Raw genomic sequence first — 17,036 nt, 5'->3', positions numbered from 1 at the left:
TATGGTGGCTAAGATACTATTTTCAGATATTCTTTGATCCATGAGTTATTTAGGAGCAAGTTTTAAAACTTCTAGACTTTCAAACATTTTAACTTCTAATTAATTGTGTTGTGGTCACAGAATATTTAATTTTTTGGCCATTTGTTGGGAAAAATTTGGCCTTAGCTCCTGGTCAATTTTGTAAAAGTTAAATGTATTCTTGGAAAGAATGTGCTTTCTAATCATTGGGCAAAGGATTGTATAAGTTCAATAAAGTAGGTTTTAATTGCATTGTTTTAATTTTCTGTGCATTTTTAATCTCCATAATCTGTTACCAAGAGTTGAGTCAGTCTTCCCCTGTAATCTTGGCTATATCAATTTATAATAACCTTCAGTTTTTATTTGATATACTTTGTAGCTACAATTGGATACATATATAATCAGAGACGATTTTTTTATTCTTGACCTTCTTTGTTGTCAGTAGTGCTGCTTATCCTACAGTCTGTTTTATCTGAAATCACACAGATTGCCCAGCTTTAGTTTGGTTAGTAGTTGCCTGGAGTGCTTCCTCCACGTCATCTTTTCACTTTGAGCCTCTGTGTCCTCGTAGTTTGGGGTTCTTAAATAGCTTATAGCTGGACTTTCTAACTGGGTAGTTAGTATATACTAACATTAGAATATTTCCACATCTAGATTCATTTCTTCCACTGCATTTTGTGCTTTATTTACCTTGCTTTCAAATGCTTCCTTTTTACTTCTCTTGCTTCCCAGTGTTTTCTTTTTTCTCTTTTTCTTAGTAATTAGTAATACAAAATAACAACCAGTAAGTAATAATGTATGACTGTTTCTGAACCTACACTCTGATCCAAGTTCTAGAACATTGCCAGTGACTTCCTGGTGGCTCAGATGATAAAGAATCTGCCTACAACACAGGAGATGCGGGTTCAATCCTTGGGTCGGGAAGATTCCCTGGTGTAGGAAATGGCAACCCCTCCAGTACTCTTGCCAGAATTCCATGGACAGAGGAGCCTGACGGGCTACAGACCATGGGGCCATAAAGAGTCAGACATGACTGAGTGACTAACATTTCATTTCCGTTCGAATGAGAGTTTGTGTTTGATTTTTGGCTTGAAAGTTTAAAAACTGTTTCTGTTTTAATAGATTTAATTTTTATTTTTATCATTCATTTAACAAGGACTAAAATTAATCTCTCTGACTTTCATTTTCTTGTTGGTGAGATGGGTCCTTAAATGGTTGTTTCAGCAGTTATCCATCGACAATAATTGTTCTGTTTCTGTCTGAATGTGTCTGTGTCATTTTTAAGTAAAGAATTCCAAGTTGACAGTTACTTCCTTCAGCGCAATTTCTAGGTGTTGTTTCATAAGTTACCAGTCATTTCTTTCTCAGTTCAATTCAATTCAGCTGCTTATTCATGTCCGACTCTTTGCGACCCCATGGACTGCAGCATGCCAGGCTTCCCTCTCCATCACCAACTCCCAGAGTCTACTCAAACTCATATCCATTGAGTCGGTGATGCCATCCAACCATCTCATCCTCTGTCGTCCCCTTCTCCTCCTGCCTTCAATCTTTCCCAGCATCAGGGTCTTTTGAAATGAGTCAGTTCTTCGCATGAGGTGGCCAAACTATTGGAGTTTCAGCTTCAGCATAGTCCTTCCAATGAATATTCAGGACTGATTTCCTTTAGGATGGACTGGTTGGATCTCCTTGCAGTCCAAGGGACTCTCAAGAGTCTTCTCCAACACCACAGTTCAAAGCATCAATTCTTCGGCACTCAGCTTTCTTTATAGTCCAACTCCTACATCCATACATGACTACTGGAAAAACCATAGCTTTGACTAGATGGCCCTTTGTTGGCAAAATAATGTCTCTGCTTTTTAATATGCTGTCTAGGTTGGTCATAGCTTTTCTTCCAAGGAGCAAGCGTCTTTTAATTTGATGGCTACAGTCACCATCTGCAGTGATTTTGGAGCCCAAGAAAATGAAATCTCTCACTGTTTGCATTGTTTCCCCATCTATTTGCCATGAAGTGATGGGACCGGATGCCATGATCTTAGTTTTCTGAATGTTGAGTTATAAGCCAACTTTTTCACTCTCTTCTTTCACTTTCATCAAGAGGCTCTTTAGTTATTCTTTGCTTTCTGCCATAAGGGTGGTGTCATCTGCATATCTGAGGTTATTGATATTTCTCTCTGGTTGCTTTTAAAATCTACTCTTGTCTTGGGCATTTTTGAGGCTTCACTGTTGTACACCAAAAACACTGCTGGCCCCCCATTCTCTTTTGAGGAGGGGAGGGAAATATAATACCTTTACATTCTAGAATTTTCTCCAGTAGTTTTCCAATATTTCTTCTCTGTCCTTTGTATTTTCCTCCTGTGGACTGCCTGTTAGTCATGTGTTGGACTTCATCTTCTTACCTGAAGTTCTTAAGCTCTTTGATTTGTTCCATCTCTTGATTTCTTTTTTTTTAACTTGCAGTCTTTCACCCCTGGCCCAGGTGCCATTCTGGTGACCTTGTCCTCAGCTCTGTGGTTTCTTCCCCCAGTGATGTCATGAAGTGCTACGGTATGCTGGGCTTCTCCCTGGCCTTCACCTTGTATATGCAGTTGCCTACTTAGGTCCCCATTTGGCCATCCAGTGGGCATGTCAGACACTGTGTCTGAGTTTTTGCAACACAGTTCCCCTTCCCAGTGTAGACATTCAGGCTCTCCATCTCAGTGAGTGCAACCAAGAGCTTCCCGCCCTTTCTTGACTTCTGTTGATGGCCTTCTTCACTTAATAAGGAACGTCTGGTGCTACTGTCCGAATCTGTCCGCTCAGTGCGTCCTCCATTGCCAGCGATACTGGAGAGCCGTAGTCACCTTTAGACTGAATGAGCAACTGCTGTCAGAACTACAACTCCAGACCCCCCCATTCTGTACATAGTGTGACAGAGTTCCACTGGAAAGAGTACCTCTGGTCCTGCCTCTTCCTCAGCCGCGCCCCAGCAGGCTTCCCTCTTCCTCAGGAGCACCTGTGTCCTGCCTGCGGAGGGGCGGCCCTGGCCCAGGTCCACTCTGCACTGACCTCGCCTGCCCTGCCCCGCCCCCCGGTGCTGGGGGTGCCTTCCCTCACCTCAGGTTGAATTTTGCTTGATCTCCTCAAATGTCCCTCCCTCTAGGCCTGGAGTGACAGTGGCTCAGGTGTGTCCAGCTCTTCGGGACCCCATGGACTATACAGTCCACGGAATTCTCCAGGCCAGAATACTGAAGTGGGTAGCCTCTCCCTTCTCCAGGGGATCTTCCCAACCCAGGGATCGAACCGAGGTCTCCTGCATTGCAGGCGGATTCTTTACCAGCTGAGCTACAAGGGAAGCAGGAGCCTTGACTAAAAGAAACCGTTGTGGAGGCATATACAGAGGGAGGCAGACGTGGCTTCCCCCTCAGCCGGAGTGGAAGCCCCGGAGGGGAGGGACTCTGTTCTCCTCCTGTTGGTTGTTTAGGGCTGGGCGCCTCACAGGCAGGCCCCTTCATACCTGTGAGATGGCCGACATAACATAACGGAGGGTAGAGTCCTTAAGGGAAGGAGGGTCTGCGTTTCTGTAGGCAATGAGTAGCCAAGGAGCCGAGGAGGGATATTTTATCCAAGTGCAGGACAGAGGAAGAGTGTTTGGGCTGCAAACTTCGGGGCAGTGGCCTGTTTCTCTCTCGGAGTTGGTCAGGCCCGCTCGTGGTCCGGCCTTTGAAAGTTGTAAATGGTTGGGGCCGGCAGCTAATTCCCTTTGTGTTGTCCCTCGAGGTGCCCTGTTTCTTTTTTGGGTGGGGGGGGCGGTGTGGGGGACCCCGCTGCCAGAGCGGCCGCCCCTGCCCGCGCTTTGCGCAGGTGGCGGTCGTGCCCGACCCCGACCCCCCTCCAGAGCGGGGCAGCCTCCGGGGCGCGGAGTGCGGCGGGCGGGGCGGCGCTGGCCGGCGGCGGGCGGGGCGGCCGCGGTCTGACGTGTCCGGGCGGGATTGGAGCCGCCGCCCTATATAGCCGCGGGGGCCCGGGCGCCAGCCGGAGGATCCTGCCTGCGGGAGCAGCGAGTGAGCGGGGTCCCGGCCTCTCCCGCGGCGAGCGGACACGGACGCACGGACGGACGGGCGGGAGCCGCGCGGGGTGAGCAGGCCAGGGCGCGGGGCCGGGGCCGCGCCGGGACGTTGGGACGCCCGGCTGCCGACGTGGAGCACCGGGCGGGGGGCAGGGGGCCCTAGCCGTGGCCGCGCAGCCGCCCCCCCCAACCCGCCGGCGTGGCCCCCGGCCCCGCGGGGCGCCCCGCTGCCGGCCCGGGAGGGGCGGCTACGTGTCACAAGTGCGCATGGGCCGCGGCGCTGGCACCGGCCGAGCGAGAAAGTTTCCCGAGTCTCGCGGCCCCGGCCCGCCGCCCCCTTGCGCGTGCGGACCGGTCCGGTCCCTGCGCCAGGCCGGTGACGTGGGCGGCCCGCCGCCCCCTCCCCCGCCGCTGGCGGCGGGCGCGCCCCTCCCCCAGCCCGGCGGGCCGGGGCGGACGGAGCGGCGGGCCGGGACCGGAGCCGGGGCACCGCCTCACCTCCACCTGCGGCCGCCGGCCTGCGCGGCCGGGCACGCCGCTCCCCTGGCGGCCGGAGCGCCGCTGGGACGCGCGCCCCAGGGCCCGCGGACGAGAAGGACCGCACGGAAAAGTACCGAACCCGGGAGGGAGGCAGGGCGGCCGGCGCGCTGCCCCTTTAAGCCTGTCCCCGCCCGCGGGCCCGCGTGGCCGGTGGGAGGGCCGTGCTGAGGTGGCATCTGCGAGTCCCTCCCGCGGGCCGGTGCGGCTGGAGCGCGGCCTCAGCCGTGCAAGCCGGACCGCTTTCTCTCAAGTTTGGTCTGTCTCTTGAAAGCATTCTGAAAATTCTCGTCGTTACAAGCTTGCTGTGGGGATTAAAGCAAAGAATCGTAACTTTGCAAGAGGAGGACCGAAGTCCTGGGGACCCCGGGTTTCCTGGCGTCCTCCGCTCTCAGTCCTGCCTGGGAGGTAAAGGAAGCACTGAGGTCGCATTCGTTGGCTGAGAAAAAGTTCTTTCTGGACTACTGCTCCTGAGTTCCCTTTGCAGAAGACTTTCTTTTGAATATGTAATTGAAAATATACAAGGGGATCAACTTATATTTTCTTGTTTACAAGCAAAAAACAAAATCCTTCTCTTAAAGATTTGTCTGTTGTACCTTCATTAGGACCGAACATATGTGACGTCTTCACATATGCTGTGACATCCTGTGGGGAGTCGGGTTCCTGCCTGTCCATCCTGGGGGAGCATTAGCCTGCTCTGGGCTGGGGGAGCAGCAGAGAGGAGTCTCTGCTTCTGTGCAGCCCGGCTTCTTTGGCTCTAGTTCTGTTTCTTACAAAGTTCCATTTTGAAATGTGGCTTTTTGCTGCAGTATTTATACTCTGAGAAACAAGACTAAAGTCCGGGCCAGCGGTGGTTTGAGATCTGCATTGGGTGGGCCTGAATGCTTCCCGCGGGGAAAGGCATTGAGAGCAGCACCACAGTGATGCAGGGACCGGCGTTTTGGAGTCATTGACAGCACCCCATGGTGAAGGGAGTCAGGCCAGGTGGTGAACGGTTCCCCGTGCCTGAGGGAGTCTGGTGGGCAGGATGGGCCTGTCTTCTGGGGGGAGAAGCAGCAGATGGGGCGTTCTGACAGCCCCAGGGGTGAGCAGCGGCCCCGCCGGCCCCAGCGTTGCTCAGGCACCAAGGTCCGTCTCAGTCCTGGTGGGAGTGACGGCATCCAGCCAAGTGAGGAGCTGTGACGGCCATGTTTGGCCTCTCCTCATTGAGGTCTCCTGGGATTTGGGATGGCCAGTGAGGGCACCCAGGTAGAGGCGTCACTTGCCAGGAAGGCTCAGAGGTGGTTGAAAGATCTCAGGGGGTGAGCATCGTGCTGCAGGGGACAGTTTCTTGGTAGGGGGCACAGCAGGGGGGCTGGTGATGGCCCAGTGCCTCAGGGCTGAGGTCTGCACATGGCTCATCAGGTCCGCTCTAAGATGGATTCTCTAAAGACGGGATCTTGAGACGTTTATAAGAAAAATAACAGCCTGCTTTGGTGAGATCAGACCTGATGTTCATCTGAGGGTCACTGTAGTCTGTTCACCTCCAGCTGTGACAACCGCAGCTTGAATGCGGAGACTAGAGACCAGTATATCCTGTCAAACCAGCTTGGAGTTCTCTGTGGGTCCCCTCTGTGCACTTGACTGCCCGAGGGCCTGTGCGCATGTGAGGGCCTCAGGGGCTCTGATAGGCTGTCCCTCCTTGAGCCACGTGGACTGAGGGTCAGTAGGGCAGCTTGCTGGGACCGCACACGAGCGGCCTCAGCAAGAAGCTGCAGGAGCTGGCCTGGTGTGTGACCCCAGGTGCCGGGTGGGGGTGGCACAGGCCTGCCTGGGCGCTGAGGACTTGCCCTGTCCAGGAAGACAGGAGGACTGGTCAGTGGGAGTCTGGGAGAATGGCGTGGCAGCAGGGCGGTCTCGGGGGTGAACCCGCCTCTCAGAGGGCGGGTGTGAGTGTGTTTTGAAAGCTGTCCGGCACCTGGTGTGGGAGGCTCTTCAGGTGGAAGGTCAGCAGGCGAGGGCCTGCCGGGAGAGTGGGCGGCCCCCCGGGGAACCTGCATCCTGGTGTGGGTGGGCCGTGCGTGGGCCGGCAGGACCCTGGGGGCCCAAGGCAGCTCACCTTTCACCCCTGCCAGGCCGGCGTGGGTGTGCGTCCCTGACAGTTTGATTTAATGGAAAGGATTTCTTTCTTCCTTGCCTTAGTCATTGAGACTTGCAGGTTAGAATTTGTTAGTAAATAAAATGGCCTCGGTCATTTTGTATCCACCCTTACCCCTTGAGGGTCACGTGTCGTGTGTGTTTGATGGGACTGGGCCCGCAGAGAGGGCCTGGCCTCTGGCTCACAGAACTTGCCCCATGTGACTCAAGTCCTTATGTTTAGAGGATTTTGGGGTTATGTATTTTTTAAATCCTGAAATACCACAGGTCTGTGTCCCCAGCTGGGACATTGAGACCTTTTAAATCCAGAGTCACTGGCGCAACCCCAAGGGCTGTGCACCAGCTTCCTAGCTCCTGACCACACTTGTATTATAAGCGAGATTGGAGGTGTTCCTCTCCAGTTCAGTGGGGCATTCTTGTCACTGCTGTGAATTCTCCCATTCTGGACCGTGCCCACCCACGCCATAATGTCTGCTTTGTCAAGTGCGCGTGGCAGCTTGCGTGGAGCGGCCAGTTACCTACCTGCAGCCTCCCCGTCCTGAAGTCCCCCCACGGCAAGTGACCCATACCCTCCTTCTTGACTGAGCAGTTCTTGGTCCTCTCAGGACGGCCTTTGAAGGTTCTTTCCAGCCCTGCTGTTTTATGACCTGGTTTCTAAATCCCAGTGGATTATAAGAGACCGAAGAACTTTTACAGGATAACAGCAAGAACAAAGTAACTACCAGAGACACGGGCGCTCTTAGATAGGAGCCCTCCGTCACCCTGAGGAGGAGCACCGCCTCCCGGGCCGCACGCACTCCGTCAGGACACAGTGTTGCAGACCCTTTTCCTTCTGGCTCGGTGGAGATGAGCAAGAGGAGGACAGGAAAAAACACTTACCCCCCAGGGGAACAAGCATCAGTTTTGTGAGAGTTTTACTTCGAAGTGGTTACATATGAAAGTTGCCGCAGTTAAGGGATCGCTCCCTGGGTCTGGGTCCTGGGGAGGCTGCCTCTGCAGTTCTAGCTCAGGCTTCACTGGGTGTGTCTGTCTGAAGCACGTGGCCTAACGGAAGGACCTCTTCCTTTTGTTTTTTTGTTTTTTTTTTTTGCCCCAAGAAATTTTCCTAGTATTGGTTAGTAGCCAAAGTGTCAATAACACTTTGACCTTTTCTGGTTGAGAATCGAAAGGATCTGGGTTGTCGGATGCAGATAAGTAACTTTTCTCCGATTTTCTCCTTGCTGTCTCTCTCTTCCTGCCCCACACCAGCAAAAGCTGGCAGGCTGACGGAGGCGGCCTCAGGACGGACCTTCTGGCTACTGACCGTTTTGCTGGTAAGTGTGTCCTGTCTCAAGGCTTCCTGGCCCTGGCTGTGTGTGCTCTTTCATTATGTATTGTCCTTAAGTTTCGAGCCATACTTCAGAGAGGAGCCCTGCCGCTCACCTCGCAGGGTGGACCGGCGCATACACTTGTGCTCTTCTGGTGGACGGGCCATCTGGTTTCCATCTACTTTTAGTCTTTTCTCCTTTTGTGTTTGCTGAGGGTATGTGAATTTGGACCTTGCTTCCAGAGCTTATTTTTTTTTAATTTGGGGAGGGGTCTTACTGAATTGTAAAAAGGATAGGAAAAAACTTACATCTTTTTGCCTCGGTGGCACGGAAACCCTGGGCCGCGATTTGAGCACAGGGTGCGCCTCTCTGTGAGGCAGCGTGGGGCACACCTGGGGCTGGGGAGGGGCTCCCCGGTGCCGCGGAGCCCCTTTTCCACACGGGCGCTGTGGCTCTGAGGGCCGGAGTCCCCAAGTCCTGGGGCCGCCGCAGGTGGGGTCTGGAGGCCGACTGCGGGGCTCCTGCCTGACAGCAGGGCCCTGTGCCCTCAGCTGGCGTCTCCCTCGCCGCCCGAGTCCCTGCACGGCTGGGAAGTGTCTGCAGTGCCGCCCGTGCTGTCACACTTGTCCCCACAGAGCGGGGAGGCTGCTCTCCGGTGGCTCTTTGTAGCTCCTGTCCTACCGTGCATTTTATAAACGTCAAGAGGTGTGCCAGTAGCAGATTAACCGAGTAACTGAGACAGCTGTTAGCAGAGCCCCCTGGGGTGGATCTGGGGCTGGGGCCAGGGGGGGCCCCGTGTGGGGCGGGGGTTTGAACGGGGTCTCTGCAGCCCCCGGGGTCATGTGCTGAACCTGCTCCATCTCGGGCAGGGAGGCGGTTCTCTGTTCTGTCCCCCGGTCCGAGTCTGGGAAGCCCCTCATGTTGGCCGCGATGACCTAAGAAGCGGGTGTCCCCTGCTGGTGAAGCAGCACCGTCCTCAGCTGCGTGCGCCCCTGAGTGGCTGCGCTGGGCCTGCCTCTCTGACCACCCCCCCCCCATCTCCCACCGCAGTGGTTAACCCGGATCACGTGGCGGCCTGAGACCAACCATGAGCTCCGTTGCAGTTCTGACCCAGGAGAGCTTTGCTGAACACCGCAGTGGACTGGTTCCGCAACAAATCAAAGGTGAGGCCCCTCCTCACTCTGCTGGTAACCCTGGGGCCTCTCCAGAGGTGCCTTTGCACCCTGTGCTCTCACCAGCGGCGCTGCGGGCATCGTTTCCACTGCCCTTGTCTGCAGAGTGAGATTGGCCACGGGTGGCGAACGGATCGAAGACAGTGAGATTCACAATGTGGACAGTGGGGGAGCCAGTGAGCTGGCCTTTGTGACTAAGGGGATGCTCTTTCAGCATTCCTCTTTCCCTCGCTGTGTTGAACTGGACTCAGGGCGGCCGGCAGAGATGGACACCGGGCTGTCAGGAGAGCCAGGCGTGACACACACGCCTCGTTGTCTCAGCGTCTCTAGTGTAGACGTGGAAGTGCCTGCCTGACAGTCTTCTCTGTCCCTTCAGAGTCTGATACGTATTTGTGGCTGCAGGACAACTTGATTTCAGGGCTCCGAGTTCATCCGAAGCCCTGCATCTGGATTTAGATTTTATAAAATTTTCAGTTGAAAGAGTATCTTGTTCTACCTTTGTTGTCCTAACACTCCTTAAAGTTTTCCAGTAATGGAATTGAGTATCAGTTCTAAAGTTTAATTTTAATTAAAGATGTATTTCATTAGTCACAGTAATCGCATTTTGAGCGGCTCATCTCCAGGCAGTAGAGACCAGAACTGGCCGCTTGCTTTGGTCCTCAGTGCCTGCAGGCTGGGTCTGCCGTGTGATCCAAGACCCTGTGGGTCCGAATCCTCCCGGGGAGGGAGCAGGCCCTGCTGGGCTCCAGCAGCTGCTCACACGGAGCCTTTCCTGGCCTCCAGGGCAGCCTGGCCACAAGGCTGGGAGTGGACGCAGGCCCGCCTGACCCCGAGGCCGTCCCTCCGCTCTGTGCGCACATGTGCTCACAGCGGTTTCATCGGCTCCTGCCGTTGCCAGACCCTGCCCAGCCTGGGACCCCTGGGCATGACCCAGACAGGCACATTCCTGCTGGCGTGGAGGTGTTGGCGGGTCAGCATGTGGACAGTGAGGGCCTGTGGGTGGAGCCAGTGGTGCAGGGGCCCTGGTTCCCCCGGGTATTCCCTGTGGGTGGCAGGGGAGCAGAGACGGCCGCTCCCACGAGAGCCCTTCCAGCATCACCCGTGATGCTGGACGCCGGCTGCAGTCTGCCTCGGGGTCCTCACGGGCAGTCTGGGCCGCAGCCTTGTTTTCTCCTGCAGGTTTAAGAGCTGGTGGCCACGTGCCAGGCATTGGGGGGATGTGTTTTTTTTAAGAATATAAGATTAGAACACTCTTGAGGGATGAAGAATCTGTGCCAAGGCCTGCCTTCCAGGAGCTCACCCCACGGGGAGTTGTGGGGCCCAGGGTCTGAGCTGAGGCTGTGCAGGGGCTGGGGTGCCCTCAGGTTCAGAGTTTGGCCCAGCCAGTGCACACGCTGAACTTGAGGGCGCTGAGCCCGCTGGCCTCGGGGGCCCTTTGCTGTGGCTGAGTGAGGGGGCCGTTGTCAGCTGCTAGTGCTCGCTCTTCTTGACAGTAAGGCGCTCCTCGTGTTTTCCCCGTCTAATCCTCTTCATCTGGGTTGGCCGGTCCAGTTGCCACTTTAACTTCCGAAGAGGAGAGCGACCCTCCAACCTACAAGGATGCCTTCCCCCCGCTCCCCGAGAAAGCAGCCTGCCTGGAAAACGCCCAGGAGCCTGCTGGCGCCTGGAGTAACAAGATCCGGCCCATCAAGGCTTCTGTCATCACTCAGGTAGACGCTACATCCCACTTCACTTGCCACTCCAAGTAGGAAGCCGTAGCAGCTGATGGGAGGTGGTTTGGTTGGTTTTGGTTTTGGCCAAGAGGCTTGCAGATTCCTCATTCCCTGACCAGGGGTTGAACCTGGGCCTTTGGCAGTAAAGCGAAGAAGCCTGAGCCCTGGACCACCAGGGAAGTCCCAAGAGGGTTCTCGAACATCAAATATGAGATTGCTTTGGGCCTGGGAAAGGGCCTCTGGATTAAGTCAGTCCCCCCCCCAACCCCACGCCCAGCCCAGGACGTGGGTCAGAACACGTCCTCCTGCGGACCCTGCACCATCTTCTTGTCCCACCCCAGGGTGGGCGGGGGGCCCGCGCCCGCTGATCCAGTGCTGCCCCACTGCACATGCCGCTTCTCCGCTGAGTGCCACCCCACATGGCCAGCCGGGTCCTCCTTTTCGCCCACACCCCACCTCCCAGTTCACTTTCTCCACTGACCTTGCCTCCTGCTGTGTTATGTCCCATGTCTTCATCTGTACTTGGGGTGGGGGGGTTTCCACTTGCAGCGCCCTGCCCTTGGGCACTTCCTGGTGGTCTCTGTCCTCCTAGACATTGGAGCAGTAAGGAGGGGTGACAATAAACAGACTCATGTTCTTTACTCCATATACTTGGTTCCTAGACCCTTCTTCCATGTCTTCTTAACCTTCCCTTTTGGACCTTTGCTGAGCAGGTGTTCCATGTTCCGCTGGAGGAGAGGAAATACAAGGACATGAACCAGTTTGGAGAAGGTGAACAAGCAAAAATCTGCCTTGAGATCATGCAGAGAACTGGCGCTCACCTGGAGCTGTCTCTCGCCAAAGACCAGGGACTCTCCATCATGGTTTCAGGGAAGCTGGACGCTGTCATGAAAGCCCGGAAAGACATTGTGGCTCGACTGCAGACTCAGGTGCGCGTTCCTGGCGGGCCTCCTCAGGGGGGCGTCCAGCCCTGGGGACTCGGCTCCGACTCCGTCATGCTCTTTCCTCCAGTGGGCAGGGCTGGAGGGTTCAGGTAGGACAGCTGCATTCAGAGCCTCCTGACTCTTCTAGTGGAAAACCAGTGACTCGCTCATAGGACCAGGACACTGCGGCTTCGCTCTTCAGGTGCAGGAGCTAAGAGCTAAAGGCCCCGACGGTGGGGTGAGGACACGCGTGTGTAGGTGAGCCAGTCCCGGCTCTGAAGACCAGCAAGTACGTGTGCTGTTTAAAGACACACTTCCCGCCCCAGGCTCGGGAGAGCACCAGTGCCGTAGTGCTTAGCCATCTGATACCAGAACTTGGAATTGATTGGGGAACTGTTGTTATAAATAAGTAAATCAGTGATTGATGAGTTTTTCCCTTAACACTGAAGTGAATGCAGAGAATGTTTATTAAAATGTATGACGGAGCTTTAGGTGGGCTCAGTTAGAAATGAAGGTTCTTCCTACCTGTTGCTGAGTCTCTTGAGCTTTGGGGGAGCTGGTCTCGGTGTAGGGGTTCAGAAATGGGAGTCTGATGCATGGGGGGCTTAGTAGGGGCGCTGCCCTGTGGAAGCCCGGCTCTCACACAGCTGAAGGGCACGTTCAGGGACTTTGTCGGCTGTTCAGTGTAGGGACTGGAAAATGTGTCTGCGTGTGGGACGTTGTGGCTGGTGCCGGAGGCTCTGCTGGCCGCTGAGTGTTGAGGTGGGTTTTGATTGAGCGTCTGAGACGTTCCTCCCACTCTGTTCCCTCCCACCCCCCCAGCTTTCACTTTACAGCAAATCCCAGACACTTCTCCTGCGGATAATTCTGTTTGGGCTTCCTCTCTTCTTTTGTTTCATTGACTATAACCGCGTGTCCTTAACTCACTTCTCAAAGTCGATAGTAGTTTCCTGATGTCCCCACGTCAGCCCAGGCAGTGTGAGGGCTTCCTGCTTGTCTCAGAGGCTCCTTCCCGCCGGATGTTTCCTCTGTGTCCAGATGAGGCCGCCCGCTCGCTCATTCCTCAGCAGGGCCCTCTCACCTCTTCTTAGTGCCGCTGGCTTGTTTTGGGGGACACACAGAGGTCTGGTTGTTCCACTTCCCCCCATTTTTCCTGTGCAGTGGGGGCAGATCTGGGGCTTGGCCTTCTGTGCTCACCTTGTACGGCAAGAAAACGTGTGGGTGGCGCTTCTGTGCCTGCTGTCAGTCCTCAGACGGTCTGGCCGTTCTCTTGTCTGTCGTTCTGTCAGCCTTGCTCATTGCTGCCCAGGCACCTGCAGTTCAGAGACTTGGCTCCCAGGTCATCGGGACAGGACTTTGAGGTGGGACAAGCACGGTCAGTCGTGGGTCCTTTTCCCCTTGGTTTTTAGACCAAACTGGCGCTCTGGCATCTTCACTGGTGGTCTGTGCATCTTTTTACTGTCATTGTGAACTTCTGGTGTGCTGATGAGTTGTGTTTTCTGCAGAACTTGCCTCGTCTCTGACCTGTGGGAGCTCCTTCAAGTGGGTACCCTGCAGCTTTCTGACGTAACCATTCATCTGAACCACTTCCTTATTTCTAACAGAGATGTGTGACCTGATCTTCACTGTTTCCTTCCACAGACCTGAATATCCCAGCACCCTGGAGGGTCATAGTGGGAAGTTGTGTGAGTTCAAACTCACGTGTCTTATTTAAGATGGAAGATGTTTGGGCTTTGAGATCACTGAAGTAGTTCTTTATCAAGGTTAACGCTATCATCTTGATACGTAGGTTACGCTTTTACCCTGACACATAGCTAGGTTCGTTTGTTTTTAGTTTGTTTTCATTTTTTGAGCATGTGTGCTCAGTCGTGTCTGACTCCGTGACCTCGTGGACTGTAGCCTGCCAGGATCCTCTGTCCATGGGATTCTCCAGGCAAGACTACTGGGCTGGGTTGCCGTTTGCCACTCCAGGGGGTCGCCCAACCCAAGGACTGGATTCACGTCTCCTGCATCTTCTGCATTGGTGGGCGGATTTTTTTATTTACCCATTGAGCCACCTGGGAAGTTTTCCATTGTTTAAAAAGTACTTAACCCTGTGGTTGCCCAGTCAGCGCCGTATAAGGTCCTCCTGGCCCTGTTCTCCCTGCTGGGCGGCCGTGCTTGGTCTCTGCGGGTGTCATCTTCGCTTGGTGCAGCGGGTCCTGGGTGGCGCACACAGTGGCAGGCTGTGGCTCCTGTCCCCTAGACCGCTGCCCGGGCTCGGGTGTGCTGGGATGTGTGCGGGCACGCGGGGCTGTGTCCCAGCCAAGCACTGCGTGCACGTACTGTTTGCTGTTTGGCCCGGTGTATCTTGAGGGGGCTTTCCTAGCAGTGAGGGCCCGGTTCAGAAGGTGCCTGCATCTGGAGTTTTGCTGAAACAGCCAGACACGCCTCCCCTCGGCGCTGTGTGTCCTCCTGTTGGCTCTCACAGCCTTGCCAGGGCCATCAGATGCTCAGGCTTTGGACTCTGAAAGGAGGCTGCTATGCTCTCAGTGTACACTTTCTCTGTGCGCGGTCTGCGCTCTTCCCTCTGCTGTCAAGTTCACATTGTCCATCTGGCTCGACGTGCTCCCGAAAGCCCTTCATCAGTGATATACGTTACCAGTAGTGTGTCCCCATTTGCCATCTGTGTTTTGATCTTGGTATGTTTTGCTGTGTGAGTTTCATTCTTATGTAGTCAAATTCATTAATTCTTTTTTTTTTTAGTTGTTGCTAGGAAGGTTTCTTTTTACTTTTGGGTTGTAAGGAAGTTTATTCTTACTTTTTACGTGAGTATAAAGATGTTGTTGTATTTCAGTTCCTGATCTGCTCGGAGTTCGTATGAACTAGAAGTTTCCCGCGGCGGCAGTCCTCCCCGAGCCCCGAGTGTCCGTGCTGCCCCGGGTCTGCTCCTGGGGTCTGAGCGGTGATGGGTTGTGCTTCAGCACCCAGTCCAGCTACTGTTCTCTCTCAGGACATCCTGGCCTTTCTGTCCCCTTCTGCTCTGCCCTGCAAGCATGCTCGTCAGCTCTCTGCTCCGAGCGGCACTAGACTCCCCAGGGCTGCGCTCTGACCTGGCAGGCACACGTCCCGCCGCCTCTGTTGTGTGTCCAGCCACTGAGATGAGTGGTCTTCCTGTCGCGTCTTCTAACCACGTGCTGTCAGCATGAGTTAAAGCTGAGTTTTCTTCCTGCTCCAGTCGGTAAGAGTTGGGTGAAGTCGTGGTTTCCTCTGCCTTCCCTTGTGTGCAGTCTTGCGCCCCTTCCTGTCCAGCCTGCGTCTGCTCTGCCTTCTCGTGTGTCCTCTCAAGGGAAATACTCTGGGCAGAGGGTGGGCATGCAGAGCCTTGACACGCGTGTCTCCCCCAAGTACAGCTTTCGGGTCTAGCGTGCGTGTGTGCTTTGTGTTAAAAATAGATATCCTTTGGTTTCTGTTTTCTTGCAAATTTTTGTCATGAAAGGATTTAAATTTTACAGAGTTGATTGTTTGGTTTTTTTCTTCTTAGATCTAGAAACATGATGAATTGTATAAATGGATTTCCTAATATTGAGCCATTTTTAGAATAAACTTCATTTGCTCACCACTTTTTGTGCCATTTGGGAAGTGAGGATCTTGTTATTGCCTGTGATAGAATTCGAAGTTTCTTTTGTGAGTGTTGAACACTCTGCTCTGAGATCGAGCCCCTGGAGGGGGAGGAAGGCTGGCTGGTCTGGGGTTTCCTGCTGCTCTAGTGTCGGGAACCCTGCACTGTTCTTTTCCTTTTCTCTTTTTCAAAGTCCTCTTGACTGATGACTGCTTTCTGTATAGATTCAGAAAGACTGGAGACCTCTGTCCCCTGCCAGAGTTTCCCTGTGACCTCAGAGCGCTGCTGAACTTCTGGCAGTTTGAGGATTTCGATCATTTTCGTCTTCTTTCCCTGCATGAGTTGTCTGTTGTAACTGGTTGCAAGAGAGAGGGGGGAAGAGTTTATAACTACATGCAGGGCTCATGTCTGACAGAAAGAGCGTCCTGCTGCAGGAACAGAAGGTAACCTGGTTAGTCAGCGTGTGCCTGCGCTCCGGCCGCGTCCCGCCTGGTATGTGGCCCCACTGAGACGGGAACAGGCTCGGTGCTGGGCCGGGAGGATGTCGAGTAGAGAATCGTGACAGCTGAAGCTGGGAGGCCGTTCATGTTCACACTCCCTGGGGCCCGCTGCCTAGAGGTGATGCTTCAGCTAAGCCTGTTCTCAAGCAGGGCCGGGTCTGGTGAGGCGGGCTTCGGTGGGACAGGCATCCTGACGGGGGAGAGTGCCGTGGAAAAGTGGCTTTTCCAGAAACTCCAAGTGTTTTTGTTTTCTTTGGTCCTTTTCCTGCCGCAGGCTTCAGCGACCGTCGCCATTCCCAAAGAGCACCATCGCTTTGTTATTGGCAAGAATGGGGAGAAGCTGCAAGACCTGGAGCTAAAGACTGCAACCAAGATCCAGATCCCCCGCCCGGACGACGCCAGCAATCAGATCAGGATCACGGGCACCAAGGAGGGCATCGAGAAGGCGCGCCACGAGGTGCTGCTTATCTCCGCGGAGCAGGTGAGGCCGGCCTGTGTGTGTGGTGTGTGTGTACCGCAGTGTGGGTGTGATCCCACTGACCGCTAGCCGGTGCTCATGCCTGCCCTTTCCGCCTGTGTGTGTGTGTGTGAGAGAGAGAGAGACCCCACCCCATCCACTCCCAGGCGGGCCGTCACGTCTGCCCCTCCTGCCCAGGACAAACGTGCTGTGGAGCGGCTCGAGGTGGAGAAGGCCTTCCACCCCTTCATCGCGGGGCCTTATAACCGGCTGGTGAGCGAGATCATGCAGGAGACCGGGACACGCATCAACATCCCACCGCCCAGCGTCAGCCGCACCGAGATCGTATTCACGGGCGAGAAGGAGCAGCTGGCCCAGGCCGTGGCTCGTGTCAAGAAGATTTACGAGGAGAAGGTAGCTGGCCGGGGAGGGAGACAGCAGCCCCGCCCAGTCCGTGGCCTTGTAGTGATGCTGGGTCAGCTCCAGTTGCCCCGGTTCCCAGGGGCGATCCCGCCCATGCTCCCTGCCCTGCGCGCGGCGGGCACCCTGCCCACGGCTGACCAGGCCTCTGAGGGAACAGTGAGCCTGAGACGGTGGGCTCTGGGGTCTGAAACTGGTTCCTTTCTTT

At 54.8% G+C, this 17,036-nt stretch overlaps 1 protein-coding gene across 30 annotated transcripts in view; it reads left to right on the top strand.

The window, feature by feature from the left end:
* HDLBP (high density lipoprotein binding protein) overlaps window positions 1-17,036 on the top strand; it is a 61,174-nt gene that overhangs the window by 28,181 nt on the left and 15,957 nt on the right. For 22 of the 30 annotated variants that reach the window (XR_014053716.1, XR_014053715.1, XR_014053714.1 and 19 more), the window contains 6 exons: window positions 7,985-8,049; window positions 9,094-9,206; window positions 10,767-10,924; window positions 11,641-11,856; window positions 16,226-16,432; window positions 16,607-16,822. Coding sequence is in view for 25 of the 30 variants with exons in the window: in XM_081490564.1 (XP_081346690.1) it covers window positions 9,131-9,206; window positions 10,767-10,924; window positions 11,641-11,856; window positions 16,226-16,432; window positions 16,607-16,822 (873 nt within the window). In the remaining 5 variants the exon portion in view is untranslated. Of the gene's footprint in view, window positions 1-4,031; window positions 4,132-7,984; window positions 8,050-9,093; window positions 9,207-10,766; window positions 10,960-11,589; window positions 11,857-16,225; window positions 16,479-16,553; window positions 16,823-17,036 lie in introns of those variants that run through there. The other 8 variants (XM_081490560.1, XM_081490548.1, XM_081490544.1 and 5 more) reach the window with 7 other exon arrangements.

The sequence above is a fragment of the Giraffa tippelskirchi genome, chromosome 5 (genome assembly GCF_054371585.1).
Source record: "Giraffa tippelskirchi isolate mGirTip1 chromosome 5, T2T-mGirTip1v1.2.pri, whole genome shotgun sequence".
In the NCBI taxonomy this organism is placed as follows: Eukaryota; Metazoa; Chordata; class Mammalia; order Artiodactyla; family Giraffidae; genus Giraffa; species Giraffa tippelskirchi.
This window is presented reverse-complemented; position numbering and strand designations above follow the sequence as displayed.